Source organism: Oryctolagus cuniculus, chromosome 14, assembly GCF_051225735.1.
Source record: "Oryctolagus cuniculus isolate XC-2025 breed Fujian yellow rabbit chromosome 14, ASM5122573v1, whole genome shotgun sequence".
In the NCBI taxonomy this organism is placed as follows: Eukaryota; Metazoa; Chordata; class Mammalia; order Lagomorpha; family Leporidae; genus Oryctolagus; species Oryctolagus cuniculus.
In genome coordinates, this window is record NC_142880.1 from 195,933 (window position 1) to 222,532 (window position 26,600).

At 49.4% G+C, this 26,600-nt stretch overlaps 2 protein-coding genes across 7 annotated transcripts in view; both read right to left on the bottom strand.

The window, feature by feature from the left end:
- The window catches only part of GCNT4 (glucosaminyl (N-acetyl) transferase 4), a 29,128-nt gene extending 23,898 nt beyond the window's left edge, over nucleotides 1-5,230 (bottom strand). The window contains exon 1 of the mRNA XM_070056289.2: nucleotides 5,057-5,230. The gene's annotated coding sequence lies outside the window, so the exon portion shown is untranslated. The remainder of the gene's footprint in view (nucleotides 1-5,056) is intronic.
- Nucleotides 5,231-12,807: 7,577 nt separating this feature from the next.
- The window catches only part of ANKRD31 (ankyrin repeat domain 31), a 160,871-nt gene continuing 147,078 nt past the window's right edge, over nucleotides 12,808-26,600 (bottom strand). For all 6 annotated transcript variants that reach the window (XM_051838690.3, XM_051838691.3, XM_070056272.2 and 3 more), the window contains 2 exons: nucleotides 23,500-23,584; nucleotides 12,808-13,169 (listed from right to left, as the gene is read on the bottom strand). In XM_051838690.3, coding sequence (XP_051694650.3) covers nucleotides 13,024-13,169; nucleotides 23,500-23,584 — 231 coding nt within the window. In that variant the 3' untranslated portion in view covers nucleotides 12,808-13,023. The remainder of the gene's footprint in view (nucleotides 13,170-23,499; nucleotides 23,585-26,600) is intronic.

Consider the following 26,600-nt stretch of genomic DNA (forward strand, 5'->3'; position numbering starts at 1 on the left):
GCGGCACTGTCTTCAACGTCTTTTCTGGTCTAGTGTCACCGCTGTTTTCTGTAGGTCTACACTTCCCAAGTATTACTTGCTTCAAGTCTTTGTTGCAACCACCATTCTACCTTCTGTTTTTCTGAACTGCTGCTTTTTTTTTTTTTTTAAAGAATTATGTATTTGAAAGGCAGTGGGGTGGGGAGGGGGTCTTCCATCCACTGGTTCACTCCTCCAATGGCCTAAACAACCAGGGCTGGGCCACGCTGAAGCCAGGAGCCAGGGGCTTCCTATGGGCCTCCCATGTGGGTGCAGGCTCCTGAACACTTGGGTCACCTACTGCTGCTTTTCCCAGGCCCTTATCAAGGAGCTGGTGGGAAGCGGAGCAGCCAGGTCTCAAACCAGTGCCCACATGGGATTCTGGCATCACAGACAGCAGGCTTCACATGCTACACCACAATGCCAGCCCCCTTCCTGCTATTTCGTAAAAGCAGGCGATGAATTGTGCCAGGAAATATGAGCGTATCACCTCACTGTCTGGGCCTGGAGCCGCAGTCCTTCCCAGATGTCTGTGCAAGTTGTCACAACCCCCTGTCCTCCTGGTCACTCCCCCACCCAGCTAACCTGGCCTTGTCACATTTTCCTAATCTACCACTCTGTCTAGTTCAGCGTGCAGTGGTCAGTCCATGGGCATCACCAGGCCTGCCCCTCCTTGCAAGGCCTTCTGTCACACGCAGCTTGGAGCAAACAGACCTGCACTCTTTCCTGCTGTTCTTCCTGTGTTAGCTCTCTTCTCAGGCCCAGCTGAGAAGCCTTGGGAGGGTAAAGGGGAGACCTGCCCCCACCCCAGGGAGATGCCCCTAAGATTACGCAGACCTCTGCCTGCAGCAGGCACTGCCCCCGCCCTGCGGGCCACTGGGATGAGAACACCAGGAGGTTTGACAGCGTCGCAGAAGAGGCAAGCTCACGTGCACTTTACTGAGATTCTGAAGTCTGATTCAGACTGGAATTTCCACGCAGGGGAGGGGTAAGGAGAGGGCTTGGTTAGCCCTGTAGAAAGGTCACAGCTTCAAAGTCTGCTGTTCCAGGCCCTTTTTCATGCTCTAGAAACCAAAGCCAAAAGCATTTTTGCCATAAACTCGTTCCGCTTTTTGCCTTTCAAAGCTTTTTTTAAGTGCAATTACATTTCTAATCGTACTCCCTTAAGAGTCATGTACATGGGAGACCTGGATGGAGTTCCAGGCTCCTGGCTTGAATCTGGTCAAACTCGGCTGTTGCAGGCATTTGGGGAGTGAATCAGCAGATGGAAGATCTCTCCATCTCCCTCTCCTTCTCTCATTATTTTTGTCCCTCTAGCTCTGCCTTTCAAGTATATGAAACCTAAGTAAATGTTTTCAAATATGATGCAACCTGAGTCTCCTGGCTAAAGACTTGAGTACTGCAATCTGGGGGAGAGAAATTTCAAGGTACAATTTTTGCTTCTGTCAGTTTGAAACTTAGGAATTTATCTTAATCTTATGAATAAGCTGAAACTTACCCTTGTATTACCTGCAAAAAAAGAAAAACAATGACAAACCCCCGAGCTGGCAGCTCGAATAGCACAGGGAGAGGAAAACCATGCTGGGCACAGCTGCAGGCCCCAGTCCCATGAAGAGAGCCTGGGGAGTGGGCTTCAGGATGGAGCAATGCAAAGGCTGGGACTCCTTGGACACCAGTCCATCAAGGACGGCAGAAGATGCCCAGTTTCGGGGGCTCGCTAGCTGTGAAAATGGCCCCTCACGAAGGTGTTCACGTTGCTCATTCTTCGGCCAGGACGTCAGTAGCCAACGGGCAGAGGACACAGAGGTGAGACTCACTGGCTGGGGAAGATTTCCGCAGGACCTGGACAGAGCTGGTCAGAGCAAGGTGAAACTAAAGAGAGACAAACACAAGCACAAGAATCGACTGCACTGGTGCCACACGGAGAAATGCAGGTGGACAGGAGCATCCACGGGGAAGTGTCTAGCAGGCTGCATTTGTTCGGAATGTGATTCCCAAAAGAAAAAAGTATAGGGCAGAATAATCAAACCAAACACAAAACCAGCACAGTCCTGGACAGCATAATCGTGCAGCCGCACGACGCCGAGACTGGGAGCAGGCTCAGCAGCAGGGTCCACCCTTCAGACTCCAGGAGCAAGGCAGGCCCACCCCACCCTGCTCTGCCGTCCTGAGAAGCCACCCTGAAGAGCGGTTTTACGCCTGGGTTCACCCTCAACCAGGACAGAAGGCGACACAAGTTTTGCAGTAGAACAGGAAGCCAGCAAGCACCAGAACAAAACAGCACAATTCACCAGAGGAGTGGAGGTGACTCCACCAGAGTGCCAGGCTCAGTCGGCAGAGCTGGGCGATCGTGGAACCCACCCCCAGCTGGTGCCCAGAGAAGCCCTCAGAAACCGGCACTGGCCTGCTTCTCTGTGAGTCCACTGTTCTGTAGCACTGGCCTGCTTCTCCGTGAGTCCACTGCTCTTTTTTTTTTTTTTTGACAGGCAGAGTGGACAGTGAGAGAGACAGAGAGAAAGGTCTTCCTTTGCCGTTGGTTCACCCTCCAATGGCCGCCACAGCTGGCGTGCTTCAGCTGGCGCGCTGCAGCCAGCGCACCGCGCTGATCCGAAGGCAGGAGCCAGGTGCTTCTCCTGGTCTCCCATGGGGTGCAGGGCCCAAGCACTTGGGCCATCCTCCACTGTACTCCCTGGCCACAGCAGAGAGCTGGCCTGGAAGAGGGGCAACCGGGACAGAATCCGGCGCCCCGACCGGGACTAGAACCCGGTATGCCGGTGCCGCAGGCAAGGATTAGTCTAGTGAGCCGTGGCGCCAGCCAAGTCCACTGCTCTTTGTAGCACTGGCCTGCTTCTCCGTGAGTCCAAGCCACGGAGAACCTGGTGGCTCTCTAGCCTCACAGGTTGTGTTTCGCGTGAGCTCTCTCTGGAATTTCCGTGGCTCAGCAGGGACTCTGCTCTCTGACCCTCGCAGCTTCTGGGTCAGCTCCACACAGCAGCGGCCTCTTTCCACTTCTGCCTCATTCTGTGGCTGTGTACTGAGACGGTTTTCCCTTGGTCTCCTTCCACATTTCCTGTGCAGATCACAAAGATGACGCAGGAGGATGTGGTCTGCCTTTATCAAATATTGTCTGGCTTCTCACACTGAAAATAGCAAATACTGCATCCACTTCTGTCCCTCAAACCCCACACTGAACCTGCCACGCCCACGGGCCTACTGGGACTGCAACAAATTTCACTTTCGTAAAGACTTGAAGCTCCCACTAGGAAAATTACTGGCATATGGGAATGCATATAAAATGACATGCAAAGCAATGCAAATTAATTTTTAAAAACCACACATCTAAACTGCTGGGTAAAGTTTCGAGGTTGATGTTATCTGCTTTGCTACACTACACTCCTGCGGCCAGTGACCCTTTCATTACAGCACCCAGCACCCAGCACTGGTAGCTTTGGCAGGTGACAGGTGCTCCCACTGGGAGTTAATGGGATCCTGATCTTACTTTAAAAAAAAAATATTTACTTGAAAGGCAAAGCAGGGTTTGGAGGGAGAGAGGGAGGGAGAGAGAGAGAGAGAGAGAGAGAGAGAGAGAGAGGTGTCTTCCATCTACTGGTTCGCTCCTCAAATGGTCCAGGCCCAAGTGAGGTCACAAACTCCACCTGGGGCCCAAGTGCGGATCTTCCGCCGGCTTCCGGTGCCATCAGCAGGGAGCTGGACCGAGGAGCAGCCGGGACTCTGACATATTCTGCTCGCATCACGGGTGGTGGCTCAACCCGCTGGGCCACAAAGCCACCCACCCTGCAGGCTGCACCCTCCCACCCCAGCCCCCGCCCCTCCCGCTCGCCTCTGCTAGGGGCGCGAGTGCTCCCAGCCTGGGCTGCGCCCCCTTTCACCCCTGTCACATCCTGGGGTGCAGGGCCACCTTCACCGGTGCCTCCTGCAGAGTCAGTCGGACTCCTCCTAAGCGGGGTTGTGTCCCCAGCAACCACTGCTCTAAAGGGCTGAGCAGGAGCAGCGCCTCCGCGTCTGGTCCTCGCTGCCCTCTGCTCCTCCCTGTCCCGGAAGGCCCAGGGGGTCAGAGCACTCGGAGCCACCAGGGGCCGCTCCCTCCGACCTGCTGTTCCCACGTCCCAGCGCAGGAGTGGCACTTAAAAAACTGCCAGCAATTCCACTGCACCCTGGATACCACGACCCCCGCCACCCTTCGCCTCTAGCGAGAAGTGCACCCGACAACATCAGAATCCGCCCCTTCGCACTTGGAGCCGGGTCCTCGGCGCCCCCAGCAGCTCCCCTCCACGGCGGCTCACTCTCCGAGACCCCACGGGGTCGGGGCGGGTGTGGAGCAAGGGGACTCCTCGCCGCCGACCAAGGGACCACGGGGGCTTCCGAACCACTGCACCACCACACCCTCGGCCTCCGGGCTCGTTCTCGGGTCTGGGGGACCAAGGGGTCACGACGCAGTACCAGGACGACGCATTGCTCAGCCTCTGCCTCTGAGAGCTTTCCTGTTACCACAGCGGTGCCCGCCAGCCCCGCGCCGTCCGCCCCCAGGCGGCTGCCGGTTCCACCGCACGAAACTCGGCCTTAAAAGGCGGGGGCGTCCAGCCCTGGACTTTAAAGCGGACGCCAATGCCCCGCGCTCCGTGCTCCTCCGAGCCGCCGCCGGACCCCCGAGGGCCAGGACAGTGGGAACCCCCGCCTGTCGCCAAGGGTGCGTCCGCGAGCCGCACTCTGGGAAGGGTCCTGGGCCGCCGGAGCACGCGTCTCCCAGGAGCGCGCCGCGCGCCCTGGCGCAGCGTCTGGGCCGGGCAGCGTCCGGCGCCGGTCAAGAAGTCCGCTCGGCACACGCAGGGTGCCCGCCCACCGCCTGTGCCCGCCAGCTCCCGGCAAGCGCGGGCGCCCGCTGACCCCGGCGAGGTCCCTCCTCAAAAGGGACGTGGCCCCGAAGTTCCCGCGGTGGGAAAGTGAAAGTCGCCAGGGGCGGGAGGGGGCGTCCCGGCCGTCCCACGCGGGGACCCACCCGGCCCAGCCACTGACTCACGAGAGGGCGAGGAGCCCCAGCGCCAGTCCCGCGGCCGTGGAGTCCACCAGCCTCACGCGCGCCCTGCGCTGTCGCCGCCTCCGCGCCGCGCTCTGCGGGTGCCGCTGTCCCTCGGCCCGGGCCCCCGTGACGCGGACGAGGGAGGAGCCGCGGCGTGGCAGAGTGGCCTCTCGGTGCAGCCTCCGCCGGGGCTAGGGCGGTGGGTGCGGGCAGTGGCCGAGCTCGGGGCTCCGGACAGGTCCAAGCAGACTAGGTCGCGCGCTTTACCAGCCTCCGGCCCAGGGCCAGGGTCTCCCTTCCCGGCCCCGAGGGCTCCACTCGGAGCCACCAGGGGCCGCTCCCTCCGACCTGCTGTTCCCACGTCCCAGCGCAGGAGTGGCACTTAAAAAACTGCCAGCAATTCCACTGCACCCTGGATACCACGACCCCCGCCACCCTTCGCCCCTAGCGAGAAGTGCACCCGACACCATCAGAATCCGCCCCTTCGCACTTGGAGCCGGGTCCTCGGTGCCCCCAGCAGCTCCCCTCCACGAGACCAGGAGCGGGAGGGGGCGTCCCGGCCGTCCCATGCGGGGACCCACCAGGCCCAGCCACTGACTCACGAGAGGGTCTCGGTGGGTCACGAACCCCCTTTGTCAGGGAGTCTGCGGGACTCCTGGTCAGGCAGGGACCTAGGGGGTCCCAGAGAGGGGGCGTCGCGGGGCACCTGCACCCTCTGCTCTTCGTATCCGGGGCTCTGAGCCGACGCCGCCTTGCCCGGGAGGTGCCCGGTCAGCATGCGTTCCAGACTGACATGAGCTGGGCCCTCGCTCCCACCTCCCCAGAGGGGCCGAGGGGCCGCTGCTTGCCGGAAGAGCCCTTAGGGTCACATGGCTGACCCTCTGCAGGTCTCCCCCGCCCGCACCCAGGCTGGGCACTGTTCTGGACAAGGTAAGAGTGTGGGCGCTTTGCATTGTCTCCAAGCCTCTGACCCCAGGAGGGAGGTGCTGTTTTCACTCGGGTCTCCCCAAGAGGGAGGCCGGCAGTCAGCCCGGGGCCCGCCTGCTGGCCCGGCTCTGAGCCACTGAGGAGGCTGAGGCCCCCAGGATTGGGACCACAGAACTCCCAGTCACCCCCAGGCAAGCGCACTAGTTCGGCCAGTTTTGCTTTGAAAACACCCTATCAAAGCGGGTATCGGTCACTTGCTGCCCTGTGCCCAACTCCAGATCAGCCACTTTGTCCTAAAGCAAACCGTCTCAGCGCCGGACCTGAAACACTCCCAGCACCGGTTTGTGAACTCCGCACCCTGTTGCCCTCAGACCACACCGGCGCTGCGGCCCCCGATACATCCCTGCGCAGCCCCCAGGTCCTAGGAAAGTCAGGGTGCATACACGTTCACAGCCAAAAGCGAGAGCACCCCAAGGGAGCAAGTTCGCAGAGGCTGATGCCCGCGCACGCAGAGCAAGAATGCAGCTACGGCCGGCCGGGTCCGCACGGCGACCCCGGCGGAGCTGAGCCGCTAGGCCGGCTTTTCCAGGCTTTTCACTCAGCGGGCGGGTTAGCTGGAAAAGAATGCAGGGTGTGGGACTGAGCTGGTTTAAGAGCACAGGGACCTGGGAGTCCCTTGGGGGGTGGCCCAATCTGCTTTCAGGCAAAGAGCTAAAATGGCCCCAGGCTTCTGTTCTGGCTTTGTCGCGTATATGTCAAAGGATGGATAAACAGCGCCTCCCAGGGCCCCTTCCCACTGTGGGCAACTGACCACAGTCCTGGCTGTCTCTCTGGCTGCTGGCTGAGGGGTCTCTCCACGCAGGCCTGTAGCAGCAGAGCCATGGGCGCTGGGAACAGGGATACTGCTGTGTTAACAGCCCTGGGAGCCTACCCCGGTTATGAAGTAACGTGATTTCCCCACTGCTTAGGCCATTTTGAGCAGGATTTTGTTGTAGCTGAAAACACTTTAACTGCTGTTTCTTCAGCATCTACTGTGTTCAAGATACCTACTTTAAAATTACAGTAATGAGAGGCAGAGAGGGGAAGATGAGAGGCAGACACATACACACATACCTCCTAAATGCCCAGGACATCTGGGACTAGGCTGGGGCTGCGTCAAAGCCTGGAGCAGGGAACTCAGCCCAGGCCTCTCACCTGCGGGACCCCAGTGTGCTGAGCCACCCTGCTGCCTCCCGGGGTCTGCAGTGGCAGGAAGCTGGAGTCAGGAGCCGGAGCTGCAACTCACACCCAGCACCGTGATGTGGGATGCTGCTGTTGCAACTGAGGCGAAATGCCTGCTCTCAAGTTTTATGGAAAACACAATGTAAAACCCAGGAGCTCTGTAAGTTCTTCAGATCCCTGGGGAGATGAGCAGTGAGAAGCAAACCATACTGCCAGGAAGTAGACAACGGAAGAGGCTGCCCTGGTCTGAGAAAGCAATGCGGGAGGTCACATATTTGTATGAGGAAAGGCCTCAAAGAATAAGGAGAACACAGATGAGCAGGGGTGGTAGAAGCAGAGTACACAAATGCAGGGAGTGAGGGATTGCATTAATGAAACAACCCCAGCACTTTAATAAAACATTAATATAAAACAACCTAGCACTGTAGTACAGTACGTTGAGCTGCCACTTGGGACACCTCCAGCCCATATCTGAGTCCTGAGATTGAATCCCACCTCTGCTCCTTCCACTCCAGCATACCTGGTAACGCATCTGGGAAAGCAGCAAATGATGGCCCAAGTACTTGGGTCACTGCCCTGTGAGACCCGCCTGGCTGTTGTGGGCATTTGTGGAGAAAACCAGCAGATGGGAAACCTCTGTTTATCACTGTCTATCTGCCTTTCAAATAAAAGGAACATAGTAAGTTTAAAATGGTAAACATTAAATAAATGTTGAACATAAATAAATAAAGCCTTGAATCATGTAGCGACACCTCCAACTGCCCAGTGCCTCAGAAGGCTGACACGGGGTAAGGCAGCTCTGTTAACTCTGGCTGGAATAGATCCTCGTGCCGGCCTTGAATCATGTAGCGACACCTCCAACTGCCCAGTGCCTCAGAAGGCTGACACAGGGTAAGGCAGCTCTGTCAACTCTGGCTGGAGTAGATCCTCGTGCCGTCTGGGTTGGGCAGTGCTCAGGGCACTCAAGGGCGAAGGGTTTCATTTCATTCATTGGCTGGTACAGTAAGTGGGCTTTGAAAATGAAGACTTTGATCACTAAAACAGAAACTTTGAATTGCAAGATCTCTTACACTATAAACTTGAAATGCATGCCTTTTGTAAATTGTAATCACTAAACAAAATGCCTTTTAAAATTATTCTTTTGAAAATATTTAGGGTTTTTTTTAAAGATTTATTTATTTGAAAGGGAGAGTTACAGAGAGAGAAGGAGAGAGAGATTAATCTTCCATCCACTGGTTCACTCCCCAAATGACCAGGGCTTGGTTAGGCTGAAGCCAAGGGCCTGGAAATCCATCAAGGTTTCCCATGTGTGGCAGGAGCCCAGTACGTGGGCCATCTTCTGCTGCTTTCCCTGGTGCATTTGCAGGGAGCTGAATCAGAAATAGAACAGATAAGACATCCATATGGGATGCTGGCATTGCAGGCAGCAGCTTAACCTGCTGTGCCACAAGGCTAGCCTCCAAAATATTTAGTTTTTTAGTTAAAAAGAAATATATACTTTATTTTTAAGTTGGAAGTAAACTGCACAAGTATCTTCCACTCTCTCTGGTCTAGCTCCCTAAGGGACAGGCACTACAACCAGTTGCATCTGCGACATTCTTGACCTTCCCATAAACACCCGGATCCCATCCCACAACAGAAACTGGTATTTGCACAAGTATCCATGTAAAAGTGTGTATTACCTAACACGTGCTTATCCTGTGGACTTGAATGGTAACTGCCGCAGCGACGCCTAAGTCAGCTGATTCCCAGGGGATGGGGCCTTCCAAGACCCCTCAGCTTCGGCCTGGAATCATCAGCTATCAGGCACCAAGAGAAGACAGACTAGCAGCACCACTGCTTGCCTTTCCTGCAGTCCAACTACACTCAATGTGGATGCAACATATTTAAAATTTTTATCAGAATAGAAAGAATGCACACAATTCCAATTTCAGCATTTGCCAAGGAAACCACATCTTTCTCTCCCCCAGTTCTATAAACTTATTTTCTCAGAGGCAACTGTGAATTGCAAATAAATCTGTACTGTTTTAGCCAGATTCAGGGGCCAGCTCTGTGGCATGGCAGGTAAAGACGCCACCTGTGATGCTGGTATCCCATATAGTCACCAGTTCGAGTGCTGGCTGCTCCACTTCTGATCCAGCTCCCTGCTAATGGCCTGGGAAAAGCAGTGGAAGATGGCCCACTGCCATCAAAAACCAGGACTTTCATTAAATATTGTTCAACAATTCACATTTTTCACTTGTTTACATAGTCAGTACATATATTCCCAAATGGCTCATATTTTAAACACTTTTCTTAAATAATAATAAAGCCAAATATCCCACATAGTGATTAAGAATTTAAAAATAGCCTATAAAAGTTATAATGAAATGGTAAGTTCTCAAACACTACAACATGTAGGGTTATTCTTTCTGAACATTTCCATCAGACTCTTAAAGAAAGAAAAATAAAATAAGCAAATGAGTCTTTTTACTTCCATTAATAGGCAAGTCTTCCCAGGTGCTTTCTTCTCATATATTAAAAAACATTTTTTTGTCTAAATAGAAAAAACACATAGTTCCAATTTCAAAATTGGAGATTTTTCCGATTGCAAAGTTCACACAGTCAGAAGTGCACCTTCCTTGCCCTGCCGTTGCCCAGCTCTGTAATTTACACTTTCTTACATATATTCTGAAAGTGTTTCTGAATATTTGTGTTACTCAGCTTTTTGTTACTACAAGTAAAATATCTGATAGGTGCTAAGGTTTATTTTTGCTCACAGTTTTGGAGGTTCAAGTCCAAGATCAGGTGGCCCCACTGGTCTGGCATCTGATGGACCACATGGGGAGGCTCCCCCGCCAGCCAGGAAGTGGAGAGAGGAAGCACACTTGTCTACTTCTAGGTAGGTTCTCCTTATAAAGCAACCATGATTCTATCACAGGGGCCCCACCCCAACAAGCTAATTAACTTCCAGCCTTAACCCAGGAAGGTAGACTCGTCTTCAGGGAACACCCAAGCTGGTATCAAATCCATAATAGAAGTCTGTATGTTGAAAATAAAAACATGTTACCATTAAGACTACATATTATATATCTGTAATTTTTACATATGAACGATGAAGAAAGTTAAACCTAATGAAAGAATTTTGGGAAAAAAAGGAAACCAGTGCTAGGGGAATTTATTATGGTTCACAAAGCATGCCTCTCTAAAACTGAATCAACCTTTAGCAAAAGTTAATGTATACAGGGCCAGCACCGTGGCTCACTTGGTTAATCCTCTGCTTGCGGCGCCAGCATCCCATATGGGCGCCGGTTCTAGTCCCGGTTGCTCCTCTTCCAGTCCAGCTCTCTGCTGTGGCCTGGGAAGGCAGTGGAAGATGGCCCAAGTGCTTGGGCCCCTGTACCTGCATGGGAGACCAGGAGGAGGCACCTGGCTCCTGGCTTCTGGCTTCGGATAGGCGTAGCTCTGGCCGTAGCAGCCATTTTGGGGGTGAACCAACAAGAAGGAAGACCTTTCTGTCTCTCTCACTAACTTTGTCAAATAATAATAATAATAAAAAGAGTTAATGTAATGTATACAGTTGTGGTTTTCTTTCTTTCTTTTTTTCTTTGAGAGGTAGAGCTACAGACAGAAAGAGGGAAAGTCAAGAGATAAAGGTCGTCCATCCACTGGTTCTCTTCCCAAATGGCCACAACAGCCAGAGCTGGGCAGGTGCCTCCTCCAGGTCTCCCATGCGATGCGGAGGCCCAAGCACCCAGGCCATCTTCCACTGCTTCTCCAGGCCTAGCAGAGAGCTGGATCGTAAGAGAAGCATCCAGAACTTGAACCAGCACCCATATAGGACACCAGCACCACAGGCAGAGGCTTAGCTTACTATGCCACAATGCCGGCCCCAAATTTATACAATTCAGATTGTTAAGTTATCTGTGTTTAATAGAAAATACTTAACTGGCACCCCAGTTCTGTTAAGTGTTACTTTATAACAACATGATTTACATTTAACACTTAGATGTTTTAATAAGATTTTATCAAATGTGATAATGTTATGATAAAATGTTTTTGAATGCAAACTATTTAATGTATATCTTAATAATTATACAAACCTGACTTGTGATTTCTACCTAATGTGATAAGTAATGGCTCATCATTTAACTGATTATAAACTTGAGTATATTTCTAGGGAAAAAAAGAAAAATTTTCAAAAACCAACATCATGTTTCCCTTGCCCCCACCAAATTCTGAGACTTGCTTACTTTTATTACAATCTTACTTCTCAATCCAAATGAGGAAGAAGGGCTAGGACAAAACCATGGAGTCAGAAAGCTTATCAGGATACTTTAAAAAAGCATATGGAAAATGGAATAAAAAGATGCACTTATTTTGGTGCAAAGAAACTTTGAAATTCATGTATATAGTTTTTTTGTAAATATGCAATTTCCATGAAAATTTTGAAGACTTCTGTATGGATGGATTTCAAAAATTTTTGAATAATTTTTTATTTTGACAGCAACAGAAAAATAAAGATCTTTCATCTGCTGTTTCCTGCCCCAAATGTCCACAACAACTGGACCTGAGCAGGCTGAAGTCAGGAGCCCAGAACTCCATCCAGATCTCCCACATGGGTTGGAGGGCCCTAAGGACTGATCCATCGTCTCCCAGGGTGCACATCAGCAGGAAACCGGATCAGAAGCAGAGCTGAGACTGGGACCCAGGTACCCTGATATGGGATGCAGGCATCCCAAGCAGTGTCATAACTGCTGAGCTACCACACCCATCCCTAAAATTATCTTTTAATTCTATTTTTCCATAAACTGGTTGAAGTATCCTTATATTTGGGAGTCTGGGGTAATGTAACATATGCAAAGAATTGGGGCCAGCGCTGTGGCGCAGCAGGTTAACACCCTGGCCTGAAGCACCGGCATCCCATATGGGTGCTAGTTCAAGACCCGGCTGCTCCACTTCTGATCCAGCTCTCTGCTATGGCCTGGGAAAGCAGCAGAAGATGGCCCAAGTCCTTGGGCTCCTGCACCTACGTGGGAGTCACAGAAGAAGCTCCTGGCTCTTGGCTTCAGATTGGTGTAGCTCCAGCCATTGCGGTCAATTGGGGAGTGAACCATCGGATGGAAGATCTCTCTCTGCCTCTCCTCTCTCTGTGTAACTCTTTCAAATAAATATATAAATCTTAAAAAAAAAAAAGAATTAACTTTCTTCTTAGCAAAGTATTAAAACACTTGCCTGGAAAAATTATGAAGCTCTTGAATGTATCTCTTCAAAAAATCTTCAAGACAATGAAGCATTAGTTAAAAGTGAAATCAATGCAACTTAAAATAACTTCTACATCCTTGCTGGACCCATTCTTTCTGCTAATACTTAGCTGCAATCCTATGGACATGAAATTTCTGAAACTCAGAAAATCTCATTTTTATTTCAAGATAAATTTTGAAGCAAGTAGAGAAGGTAGCAGGAATTCAGGTTTCTTGTTTTAGGTGAGTTTCCCCGGCTCTTTCTAGGCCCACACAGCGGCCTGTAGCTATCCTTGCTGCCCACAAGGATGACTGTACTTTAAATAAAGGTATTGACTGAAAGGTCAGCTTTAAGTTTGTGAGTAAAAGAAACCCAGAAAGTTAATATGAGCTAGTATGAAAATGGCTTTATTTAAACAAGGAAAAAGCATTGTACTTTCTGCAATAGATGAAGAGTTAATACTTTTCCTTATACCAGTAAACACACATCTTACCATAGTTATTTATGTTAAAATACGCCCACCAGGCAACATACGATAAAATACGAATGTTGGTTAATAATGTGAACACACAATAAATGGCTAAGAAAACAAGGCTTTAAAATGTTAGTTCTTCACATTCCGCATAGAACTTCCAGTGCTGATCCATTATATGGCATGGGAGAAATTCTTGATCACTGATCAGCAATATTTCATTTATTTGTAGATAACAGGGGACACTTTCTGTTGACTCTCTGGAAGTTCCTGTTTAATAAAAGTATCAACAAATTAAAAAATGCCTTTAAATCCAAGATTTACATTTCGTCATTACAAACCATAGAATCCAGCGCAGGCTGTGTGAGAACACACATGGGAGAACCTGTAACGTAAGGTACTGGTAATGACAGCAAGGCCTGAGTCTCAGATACAGACACCATCACCCCTTGGAACTGCCACACTTGAGCTCATGGGCACCCATGCCCGTGACACAGCCGGGTGTGCAATGAGGGGACGCTGGGGATCACACCAAGGCTAGGCTCACAGGAATAAAGGCCTTCCCCAAACGCTAGTCCCATCTACAGTGCTTTTAATAGATGAGCTTCATCTGGTGGCTTTTTATTTTTATTTCATTATTTTTAAAGTCTTTTTTTTTAAGATTTATTTTGCTTATTTGAAAGCCAGAGTTACAGAGACAGACAGGGGTCAAGAGAGAAAGAGAGAGAGAGTTTCCATTTGCTAGTTCACTCTCCAAATGGCCATAACGGCCAGGGCTGGGCAAGGCTGAAGCCAGGAGCCAGGAACTCCATTCAGGTCTCCCTGTGGGTGGCAGGGACCCAGGTACTTGGGCCATCCTCCCCTGGACCACAACCCAGGTGCATCAGCAGGAGGCTGCATGTGAAGCAGGCAGTGGCTTAGCCTGCTGCACCTCAACACAGACTCCAAACTCAATCTACTTGCATTCTAACTTTCACTGACCTAGTGACTCCCAGAAGAATGGTTTACAGTACAGCAACACTAAAGTTAAACCTTTTCCCCCTTAGCCTATCATTCTTCTTTGTCAAACAAGAAAACAGCACCTGTATGAAGGCTGTCTGTACCATGGCTAAGCATGAGTGGGTATTACTTCACCCTCTTAACTGGCTTTGCTTGGAGAAGAACCTGGGCTCTTTCCCATAGGGCTGCGATGATTTAACAGAGAGGGTCTATTTCAAGCGCACATTCTCTTTTTTTGGCAGGGCTGACTTTATCACTAAAGTCTTAGGCCTTTCTCATCAGGCTAGCTATGACACGTGGCTAGCATAGCTGCAAGACTGATCATGAGGCCGGCGCCGTGGCTCAATAAGCTAATCCTCCACTTAGCAGCGCTGGCACACCAGGTTCTAGTCCCAGTCGGGGTGCTGGATTCTTTCCCAGTTGCCCCTCTTCCAGGCCAGCTCTCTGCTGTGGCCCGGGAAGGCAGTGGAGGATGGCCCAGGTGCTTGGGCCCTGCACCCTATGGGACACCAGGAGAAGCACCTGGCCCCTGCCTTCAGATCAGCGCGGTGCGCCAGACACAGCGCACCAGCCATAGCGGCCATTGGAGGGTGAACCAACGGCAAAAGGAAGACCTTTCTCTCTGTCCCTCTCACTATCCACTCTGCCTGTCAAAAAAAAAATAAAAATAAAAAAAAAAGACTGATTATGGCTGATATTCTATCTGTTAGCCATTGCCATGGCTTTTCTAAGTGACAAGGGTATGGCAGCCAAATACCCATGCCAGCTCCACTCAAGTTCCTCAGTAGTGGAAGTGATGGGGACAGGCAGAGAGGTGGTGAGGGAGAAGAAGGGCAGAGAGCATGCAGCCTTCCCTTCCAATTCAACGTAGCGGCTGCAGGCTCGGTCACCCTCTCCCCATCACGCACCAGACGCTCACTTCCCCTCATGCCAAGACAGTGTGTACTGCAGGCCACTTGGAAACGCTGAGACCCCAAAATTCCAATAAACCTAGGACACAGGTGAAGGTATGCAAGCCCCACAAACTCCACCCTCTATCCTGTGAAAGGAGCATCCCAGCTTCAGTGGGGGGCAGCCAGTATTCCTTGCTCATGGAGACAGGTTGCCCTCGCTCACGTGCACAGGTGCATCCTTCCTTCCCAGAAATCCCGCTTTCCTGCGCCTTTGCGTCTGCCTGGGACGCTTCCCCCCAACACACGGCGGCACTTCCACGGGACAAGGCTGTGGGAACAGGCTTCTCACTCCATGAAGCACAGCCTGAGACCACCCCCAGTCTCTTATACAACAGCTTCCTTCCTGTAATAATCAGACCGGGGCAGTCGGGCAGGAAGAAAAGCACCAACCCCTGCAACACAACTGTCAGTGCCTCTGCCGGCAGCTCCATTAGTCTCCGCCCACCACGGCATCTCTACCCACGTACTTCCAGTCTGTGCTGCCCCCGGCTGTTAAATTCACCTCTGGCTAACCACCACTTGCAGTTTTCTTTGTAGCTATTCACAAGAAAAGCCCCACACATCTGGGGGTGGGGTTAACCAAACCCAACACACAATACAGAAAACCGAGCTAAACAGGAAAATCCCCACGAAACTAAATGTGAGAACACAGCAACTGACTTCAAATTCATGTTCCCAGTTTGAATTTTTACGTGGCTATCAAATTTCCAGAGCACTGCACTAAATACTCAGTTTGCCCCTGGCCCCTGATGTCAGGAGGCCGGCTTCCTGCATTCCAGGCCAGGAGGCCGTTTTAGGTGCTCTGACTAGGCCTGGATTGTTCTATGGCATGATGGACGGTGCAGCACACAGACTTCTGGCGGACTGCCAGGACCCAGCATTCACCTCTTCCCTGCGACAGGCACAGTGCCCTCTGGGAGGGCTGTATGGAGCAGGGTTCAGAAGTCTGGTGGGATATAGGCAGGGAGGCAGTGAGGAGGAGCGGAGGAGTCACTCACCCAAGCTCCGCCCTTTTCCACGTTAATCCAACATGGCTGCAGGCTTGGTACATCCACTCCTGAGCCTCACTTCCCATCATGCATCAGATGCCATGACGTCTCCTCATGCCAACATGTGTTCTGCAGCCACACATGCACCAGATGCCGTGAAACTCCTAGAGATGACAATTTGCTGCAGACCCTGCCCTAAACCCTGCCCCATTTGAATATTCAACCAGGCCTCACCCTGGGCATCATCCCTGTGCCACACTCCATCTTACTGTGTACCAAATAAATCTCACATTCCTGCTCTGTCTTATCTGTGCCTCTCACGCCTGTGGGCAAGAGCCTGAAACAGCCCAGCAGAGGGGTCCCCCCGTCTTGGGCCTGCAACAAACCCACTGTGTGTTCTTTTCTTAAGTTGTTTTTCTCAAGTTACAAGTTGTTTTTCCATTCTTACTTGGGACATGCAGATTTGAGTTCATATAAATCCTATCATTGTAGTTTTATCTGTATTTGAAGATGTGGGCCTTAAATTCTAAAATCAACATGTTTTTCTATTTTTTTTTTCTGTTAAGTCACCAACAATGCAAAACATTTTACTTAAAAACAAAGTTAAGGAAACAAAATGGAGTCGGTTTTGTCCATTTGTGATATGCTCTATACAATACAACAAAAACAAAAATAATCAGATTTATCTGATGGCTCACTTCACTATTCTACAAACTCTTTTCACATTTTACCTCTCAACCTTGTCATTTATAAAACTAGCTCAGGAGCAACTGACTTATGAGGCTCACTTCTGGCTTCCTTGATTTGTTCTTATCACCTAAGCATTCAGTACTTCCCCAAGAATGCGGAATCAGACTTTGCTTACTCTGGTCATAAATGGAAATGACCATAATGCATACATACTTCTTCTGTGCTGTTTTCCTCACAACATTTCTGGCACCAAACGTGTGGGTTTCTTCCGTATACCAACCATTTGTCCAACTCCCCGGCACCAGCTCAGTGTCCTACAGTCAATTCAGCTCTGACACTGACTACTCAGAGTCAGCATCAGACTCCTGCCACTGCCACGGGTGGAAGGGCCCAGTCCCCAACACTGGCCATGCCTCAGACACCAACTGCAAGCAGCAGGTTCTGGCTCCTCACGTTTCTGTCCAGTGTGGCTACAAATCAGAAGGTTTCCCTAACATTCTCCCTACCCCAGGGTCTGATAATTCACTAGGATGACTCAGAGATCAGGAAAACGCTTTTCTTACTATTAAAAGACACAACGCAGGAACAGCCAAATGGAAAAGGTGAGCCGGGCACGGAGCTTCCCACGCCTCCCTGGGCACCACTGCCCAACACCTTCCGTGTTCCAGAGGTTCTCTGACCCTGTCATGGAGGGGTTTTACAGAGACCTCACTACACAGCTATGGTTGTTTGAATCACTGGCCACCAGTGGGTAACCCAATCTTCAACCATTTTGCCCTCTGCAGGGATGTAGGAACAGTGTAAAGTTCCAGGCTTCTGATGAGGGTCTGGTCGTTCCGATGATGAACCCCTACCCTGCAGCTGTCCAGGGGCCAGTCAGGAGTGGCCTCATTACAATACCAGACACTCCCATCACTCTTACCAAGGGAAATTCTAAAGGTTTTAGGAACTCTGTGCGAGGAACCACAGATACAAACCATATCCTTCTGTGATGCCTCAATTCTGAATTAGAAATATAATTCCAATAAAAGCAAAATAATTATTTCATTAGATGACAAAAATCCAAATGCTCTAGTTATGTTTGTAAAAATGTTCTACTATTGTTATTTAACAGAAAATTAAATTCCTTTTTTAAAAATAAAGGTACAGGAAAGGATAATGATGGTGATGAAAATTATATATAATTTGCCATTTAAAGCTAAATTAAAACTTTCCTGTAGATTTACAATGATAAGATCATAACTGATCAGTGGAAACCACATTAGAATCAAGAAACAGAGCTGAAGGGAGTGGGCCCGGGATCAAATCCTGCCTCTACTCTGATTCAACTTCTGGCTAATGTGCCTGGGAAGCAGTAGGTGACGTTACAGAACATCCCCAAAACTGGTTGGAGCACTTGCTATAGAACCCCAAAACTTGGCCAGCGCCGTGGCTCAATAGGCTAATCCTCCACCTAGCGGCGCCGGCACATCGGGTTCTAGCCCCAGTCGGGGCGCCGGATTCTGTCCCGGTTGCCCCTCTTCCAGGCCAGCTCTCTACTGTGGCCTGGGAAGGCAGTGGAGGATGGCCCAGGTGCTTGGGCCCTGCACCCCATGGAAGATCAGGAGAAGCACCTGGCTCCTGCCTTCGGATCAGCGCGGTGCACCGGCCGCAGCGCACCAGCCGTGGCGGCCATTGGAGGGTGGTGGACCAATGGCAAAAAGGAAGACCTTTCTGCCTTTCAAAAAAACAAAACAAAACAAAACTGGGCCCACACTGATATGCACCAGGCCAACTGCTGACAAGGGCGGTGGAAGAAAGCAGGTGTTTACAGGCCATGCGTGGAGCAGGGAGTCAGGAAGCAATTGCTCAGTTCCCAGACTCTATGAGGGATGAAGGCCACAAACCTTAGAGACCAAAGCTGGAGATGAGCAATGCATCTCTGGTTGGTCCAAAGCACATGTGGCCCTGCCTTGAACAGTGACAGGAGGCGGCATGTACTTCTGAAGACACGGTGATAGCAAGGTAGGCTCCAGCCTAGCTGGGATCTATGGGCAGACTGGCTATTACCTTGCTTGGCCAGGGTATGTAGTTCCTGAATAACATCTCAATTAAAATCTAGCATCAAGCCCTCCTCGTTCTTCTGCCACACCCTAAATTCAGTGAGTTGATCTTCAGTGAGGAGTTGATGCGTAATCACCACAGTGCAGACTCAGGGACTGTACAAGCTGAGGCAGAGGTGTGGCCTGATAAACTCTACACAGAAGCCTTGAGGAATAGGGCTTGGTTACAAAGATGGCCTATTTACCTGGGTCCTTGACACCCATGTGGGAGACCCAGACGGAGTTTCAGGTTCCTGGTGTTGGCCTGGCCCAGCCTTAGCTGTTGAAGGCATTTTGGAAGTGAACCACCAGATGAAGATCACTCCTCTCTTTGACTCTCTTTTAAATAAATAAATAAATACTTTAGAAAAAGAGAAAGAGAGCTGAAATATAATTATTTAGAAGAGTAAAACTAAGTCCTTATACTCTGAGGGAAAGCTGAAATCCAGTAGGTATTTTCTTAAGGTGAATTGGGGTTGGTGAACTTGATTTACTATGTGGGGTGTTCATATATTCTGCACTGCTAAGGGACAACATATGCACAATAACCCAGCAGGGCCTGGCTCAGGGCGGATGCTCAAGAAATGCCCACTCTTCTTGGTCCCTCCTATCAGTACAAGTCTTCCCTGTGGTTAGATTATAGGAGTGCTAATCATGATACCAGAGTGAAGACATCATGACTCAAACAGCGGGAGAGAACCAAGGGTTGTAAACAAGAGCTCAGACAAACCCTGCTCTTCCTCAGCGCTGAAGGCTAGGAAGTTCTTAACCACATGAATCAGAAGCACCTGTGAACACTGCTCCGTTACACACTCTTTTACTGAGAAATGAGGCACAACAACAGCACTGAGATGAAGAAAACTATGTTCCCAAAGCCACTTACTTACAAGAAATTATCAGTGTTATTAAAAACAAAAAGCCTATGCTTCCTGGGAAAGATTTTTCTAATTTCAGATGAACAAATGATGTTAGGAGCTCATGAAAGAACATACACAATTAGTGTGTACTAAATGATGGCCTGGAAATCAAAGACTTCAGAGAATACTTGTTTCTTTTTCTGCTTAGCTGAATACATTGAATGTGTTTTCAGTATCTTGGTACTACAGTGACAGGCAACACAGACATAAAACTGGCTTTCCAGGTAAATAGTGAAATGTGATATATTTTAACTGAATTTAAAAAATAACTGGGGAAAGCGTGTCCAAACATAATGTCACAAATCATGTAGAAGTTTGTGAATGTTCATTTTTTCCTTCTGTTTTACCCTGAAATGTCCCTCAATAACACAGAACTGCAGCCAAGCAGGCAAAAGGAGGGATGTTGGGAGGAGGATTGGCTCCACTGTGAAGCTGGCAAGCGTGCTCCAGGGTTTCAACAGAACGTTGCTTTTGGGTTTGTGTTTCTATGTTTAAAAATCTTTAATCTGAAACAACACATACCTCAACGTGCTAACACACCACATTTTAACATATTAATAGATATCATCTGATAAAAATGTTTAGGAAATACTGATTAATAAAGTTAAACAGATTTCTTTATAAGGGAGTGAGAAAGGGAGCAGAAGAAGGAGAGTTCTCCTTTAAATTTTCGGCTAAGAAAACTGACGGGTCACCATTTTTATATTTAACAATTATAGACAGCAAATTCAGGAAAAGGAGATATTAACTATCCAAAATCTCATCTACCATTTGTTGAATTCACCTCAAATTCCATTACAGCCTGTGAGATGTAGGCATTTCTACCATTAGGACAGTTTATCAAAGCAAACCCAGTCTTAAAACAGTAGTCCTCGGGGTACACTTAGTCTCCACTCACTCACCCTTCACTGAGTGAGGAGTATTCCATGAACACTCTTGGGAAGCACTGAGGAACAGAATGGAGAAAACCCGTTCCAGTCTCTCTGAACTCAAAGATCTTCTACCAGTGGATACAAGACTAGCGAGCTGGCAACTGTTTATAATATACAGTGATATACATAAGGTAAACATCAATTTGCATGCTAGAATCTATACATTTCTCATAAAAGGAAATGAAATCAAAAAGTCTCTCTCTTTTTATTCTTTACAGATTTCATTTTCTGAAACACATTTGGGTCCTGTGCTGGGCCATCTAAGCCAGCTCATCTACCAAGACACAGTGGGACTGACAATTCTGCTGGATTAGGGTTGCCCTGGTCCCATCAGGAGGCAGGGTCACTCTGGCTGTGGGAAATGTAGGCAGCCCTTGCTGGTCCCCTGAGTCCTGAATGCCTGTGGGCTGATGACAGCCACACGGAAATTATAAGCCCTTCTGGGTCCACAGCATCAGAGCTGTGACTCCCACAACCATTTTCAACATCCAGAAGAGAACGATTCTCTCCTGAATGCTTTGCTTGTCAAAGGGTTGGAGAGTTTTACATTTGTTTAACTTGCCAGGCCCTTGGACTTGCTCCAGGGACCACAAAACCAGGTAGAAAAGAGTCTTAATCAAGGAGGTTCAGAGAAAGCTGCAGGAGAGGCCTACAGCAGCCAGCAAGAACTTACTGTAGGCTCCTGGGCCCAGAGCAAGGCAAGAAGCTGAACAGCACGTGGTGGCCCACAATTCTTAAATTAGCCTCAACATTTTCTGAAATACTTAGAGGAAAGAAAAATAAGGATTTCTGGAAGGAATAATAAGAAACTATTTCTATTATGGGTGAGACAAGTGGCAACTCAGAACCCATTTCTGATTTCATAACCAGGGAAAGTCTGAGGAAGGAGACCCTGTCTGGGGTTGGAAACGCCTGCCTGGAAGCAGAAAGTGTCGGAACCAGATGGCCTTCATGCTGTAAGGAAGAACCCACAGTTCTGCACTGACTCTTCCAGGTAGGGGTGGGGGAGGGGGCAGAGAGAGAGGGAGAGAGCACGCGCGAGTGCATGCGCAGCTATTCTAGGCTCAGAAACAAAGCAAAGGGTCAACTATCAAAGGTTGTCAAATCATCTCCTGCCTAAGAGATCAAATATTACTCACTGATCCCACAGTCAGGGTAGCCACGTGAGTCACTTTTAAAAATTCAAGCGGCCATCCTGTGATGCAGTAAGCTAATCCTCCGCCTACAGCACTGGCCTCCCATATGGGTGCCGGTTCTAGTCCTAGCTGCTCCTTTTCCAATCCAGCTCTCTGCTATGGCCTGGGAAAGCAGTAGAAGATGGCCCAAGTGCTTGGGCCCTGCATCCGCATGGGAGACCAGGAAGAAGCACCTGGCTCCTGGCTTCGGATCAGCGCAGCACGCCAGCCGTAACGCACCGGCTGTAGCAGCCACTTGGGGGGTGAACAAACGGAAGAAAGAAGACCTTTCTCTCAGTCTCTCACTGTCTAACTCTGCCTGTCAAAAAAAAAAAAAAAAGAGAGAGAGAGAGAGAGAGAGAGAGAGGAGGAGAAAGTAGTTATCACTGGGGCTTGTTCTAAGAAGAGGAACAACCCCAGAGAGGTCCTGGGCAGGCATATGATGACAGAAATCCTGTTTAGGTTCTGATCTGGTCATCAGTGTCCCAATTTTCTGTTTTGCACATTCTCCTTGCCTAAAGTGTTCCAACTGTCAGGACAGAGTCACTGTGGCTGGGAGGAGACACAGCTGGAGTGGTGCCCACTTCTCAGAAAGAGGCCCTGCCCTATCCCAGAGCATTTCAAAGTCTGCTCTCTGCACTGCAGACAACAGTGTCCTCAGTGTGCCATGCTGACGTCTGCTCCATCAGGTGAAGGGCATTGCTTTAATAATACCCTTGACTCACTTGAGTGCCTATTTTCAGAAAATATGGGAAACAGGCCAGCCTATGTGCAGTGGGCTAAGCCACTGCTTGGTATACCAGCATCTCCCATCACAGTGTCTGGCTTCAACTCTAGCCACTCCACATTTCTGATCCAGCCTCCTCCTAATGCACCTGGGACAGCAGAAGATGACTCTTGTGGGAGACCTGGATGGAGTGCAGGTTACAGGCGTCCACCTGGCCCAGACGCAGCTGTTGATGCCATTTGGGGAATGACCGTGGATGGAGACAGTCTCTCCACCACCCCCCCAAGACACACCACCTCGCAAATAAATATTTTTTAGAAAATACGTAAAATTATCTAAATCATGCCTTCAGAAAGGAAAAAAGATCATTTCCCCTCTTTTGACACTTTAAAAAAATCTGTGCAAAGTAAATTCAGCATAGATATAGAGAAAGGAATTATGAAAAATGTTGTCACTTCTTAAATCCTCCTAGAAACAACTACGGTAGAACAAACAGAACACAAATGCTGGTGGGGAAGAGTTCACATGAATGACTTTATGACAGAGCAATCCATTCAAGAGACACACCGCTAAGTATATGTGCATGTGTGTTCATAGTAACGGCACCATTCCCAAAGCCAGACAATAAAAACACCCAAACCCATCAAAGGGAGAGCGGACAGGTGGTGATCTACCCACATACAGGGTGTTATTGCTAAAGGTGACAGACAGGGATGTATTCCCTAACAGGGTGTTACTCAGTCCTGAGAGGGGACAGATGGCGGTCTGTCCACAAAACAGGTGTTAGTCATGAGAGGGGACAGATGGTGGTGTTATTCAGTCAATTACAGGAACCACATCCTGACACATGCAACCACATGGATGATCCTCAAAGACATAAAGAAGTCAGACAGAAAAGGTCAGACATTGTAAGATTCCGTTTACAAGACAAAAAGCCTTCTAATGGTTCCCTGTTAGCTGGGAAGCAGGTACAGGGTTTCCTTCTGGTGATAACAGTCTTTGGCGCTACAGAGAGTGGTAGCTGCAGAGAGTGGTGAACGCACTGGATGCCACTGGACTGCTCAGTATGAAATGGTTCATGAATTTCACCTCCCACAGGAGTGGTTCTCAGGAGGGGGGGTGTTGGTGTGCACCTACCTGGCGGGTGAGTCTGAGGTGGCCTTGGAGGTGAAGGTACTTCTTCAGAAACATACTTCAGAAGCTGCTTTCCCAGATACGTTACCTGCGCAGGATTAAACACCAACTTTGAAATCACTTTTGTAAGAGGCAAATACACCTACATCCTGAAAAGTTTCACTTTGTGAGGCTTATTTTATAAGTACTATTTCATTGGAATGTAGTGATGCTTGTTTCCTTTGTGTGTCTGGCTCCTTTTATACTGCAACAGAATTGAGAGAGTGAGACAGAGATGTTCCACTCACAGAGCCTAAAATACTTGGTATCTGCCCCTCTACAGGAAAAGAAGTTTACCTCACGTCGTACATTAATGCTGTTATCCATTCACTTATTCAACAATTAATCCAGCACCTGCCACATTGTAACTTAAAAAAATTTAAAAATATGTATTTACTTATTTGAAAGGCAGAGTTAGAGAGAGACATACACAGAGAGATCTTCCATCTGCTGGTTCACTCCCCAAATGGCCGCAACAGCCAGCGCTGGGCCAGGCTGAACCCAAGAGCTTCTTCAGGGTCTCCCATGTGGTTGCAGGTGGGGCCTGAGCACTTGGGCCATCCTCTGCTGCTTTCCCAGACCATAGCAGGGAGAAGGATTGGACGTGGAGCACAGGACTTGAACCAGCACCCATATGGGATGCCAGTGCCACACGCGGCGGCTTTACCCGCTATGCCACAGCACTGGCCCCATGAAGTTAATGTTAAATAAAAAAGCCATAAAAGTGATAGTACTTTCCAAGAAACCAGATATCTGATTAGGTGAATGACATTCCAGGTCTAGGTGGACATGTTTGTTTGTGAGCTGAGCTTTTGTTAGCAGCCCAGAAGGTCAGAGCTTAGAAATATCTATGCAGGAACTGAGGGGCTGAGGCAGATAGATCCCTGCCAGAAATGCTTGGGCCTCCAAGGTCCTTGGGCTCCCAACTCTTGTAAAGGGCAGTGTCTAGGTTCACTGTGGGCAAAGCAGCAGTCTCAGCTGAACATCCTCCCTCAACCACAAGGCCCAGTAATGACCCTCTGTACTCCCCTAACTTCTGTGCTCATATTTCTGACAGCATTTAGGACACTTAGGAAAACCGCATTTTAAGGTGTCTCCTTCCACACGCCACTAGTGCCCTGAAGAGAGGGGCTGTATTAGACTCACTTTTATGCCCTCAGAATGTCTGATAATACTAGGGAAAAGACACTGAAATCCTAACTCTTAAGTGAGATTCTTAAATTCTCCAAGCCTGTTTGTGTATTTTTTACAACTTTTACATATTTATATGAAAGGCAGAGAGACAGAGTGAGAGAGAGCTTCTGTCTCCTAGTTCACTCTCAGAGTGCACTCAACATCCAGGGCTGGCCAGCCTGAAGCCAGGAACCTGGGACTCACCCCAGGTCTCCCAAGTGGGTGGCAACGACTCGGGTTCTTCAGCCAGCACCTGATGTCTCCCTGAGCACACATCGGCAGGAAGCTGGATTAGAAGTTAAGCACCCAGAACTCACACCAGGCACTGCAATATGGGATGCAGGTGTCTCAACTGCTGTGCCAGACACCTGCCCTGACAGTCGGTGTGTTTGTAAAGTAATACCTCCAGTTATTCAGCTACTGTGAGGATTAAAGAAATCATGAGAAAAGAGCATTTGGCTACTACCCAGCACATCCTGAGTGCTCTAGAAATGCATGTGAAATTGAACTGAGGGAGAAGGACCCAGGGATCTGGAGGGTACAGGCACCCTTTCAGGGCAAGAAGCCAAGCCTGGCGATGGAAATGCAATAGACCTGGCTACCCAGGGTGCCAGTTCTGTCTCACACATCACGGGAAGAGGAGAGCAAAGGCCCCCGAGGGTCACTTGTTAGTTTCCCAAACAACCAATTACTTATAAACAATGGATTCTGTGTGTGTCACGCCCTGACAGTGTCCAACACATCATACACACTCGACGAGAAAGCTCAGAGCATTCTCACCCAGACTGCTAGTGCTTTAAGAAAAATCCACTCAGTTAAAACCAACTTCCCACAAGTAGGCATGAATTATTGAACAGGTTAATGGACAGACTTCAAAACAAACAGGCAGAAGGTCCCTTCTGGAAACTGAATTTCATTAGTGCCCGTGCTCTGGAAGGCAAAAGCATACAAACATACATCACATTTGCCCAGGACTCAAACCCTGAACCTAGAACTCGGTCTGTGTCACCAGGCCCAGGCCCAGCTCACACACCCGCTCCGGCAGAGGCATGGCGGGAAGAGTTGCACGGCTCGGGATCGTCACCACTCCAGACTTATGTTAGTAGGGGCAGCTGACATGACGCTACTCTCCCTTAGGTGAGGACAGGCCAGGGAGGCAGAGCTTAGTTCACGGAACAGCTATGTGCTCTTGTCTTCTGAAAATGTGGAACTGCAGGAGTCCTGTGTTAGAGCCCCTGATGCTTCCACTCACACTCTGCAATCACAAGGTCTGCTATTACCCAGCAACGAACCTGCGGTGGCTTGGAAGTGAGGTGCACGGAGCCGTGTGTGCAGACATAGGAGAAGGCTGGATCATTCAGCCTGCTACTCTTCTGGAAATGCAGTTAGCAAACCTAAGGAAACTGTCAATTTTATTTGGTAAGATCTTAAGAAACAATGTGAAATATTTACTGTCATTATTAATTGCCTTCACAATGTTTCTTTACAACTTACATGCTACTGTGCATTAAAATATATAAAACGAGGGGCTGGCGCTATGGCGCAGCAGAAAAGCTGCCGCCTGCAGTGCCGGTATCCCGTATGGGCGCAGGTTTGAGTTCCACTTCCGATCCAGCTCTCTGCTATGGCCTGGGAAAGCAGTAGAAGATGGCCCAAGTCCTTGGGCCCCTGCACTCATATGGGAGACCCAGAAGAGGCTCCTGGCTCCTGGCTTTGAATTGGCACAGCTCCTGCCGTTGCAGCCAATTGGGGAGTGAACCATCAGATGGAAGACCTCTCTCTCTCTCTCTCTCCCTGCCCGCCTCTCCTTCTCTCTCTGTATAACTCTGACTTTCAAGTAAATAAATAAATCTTTAAAAAAAAATGTAAAAGTAAGCTGCTGTGAACACTTA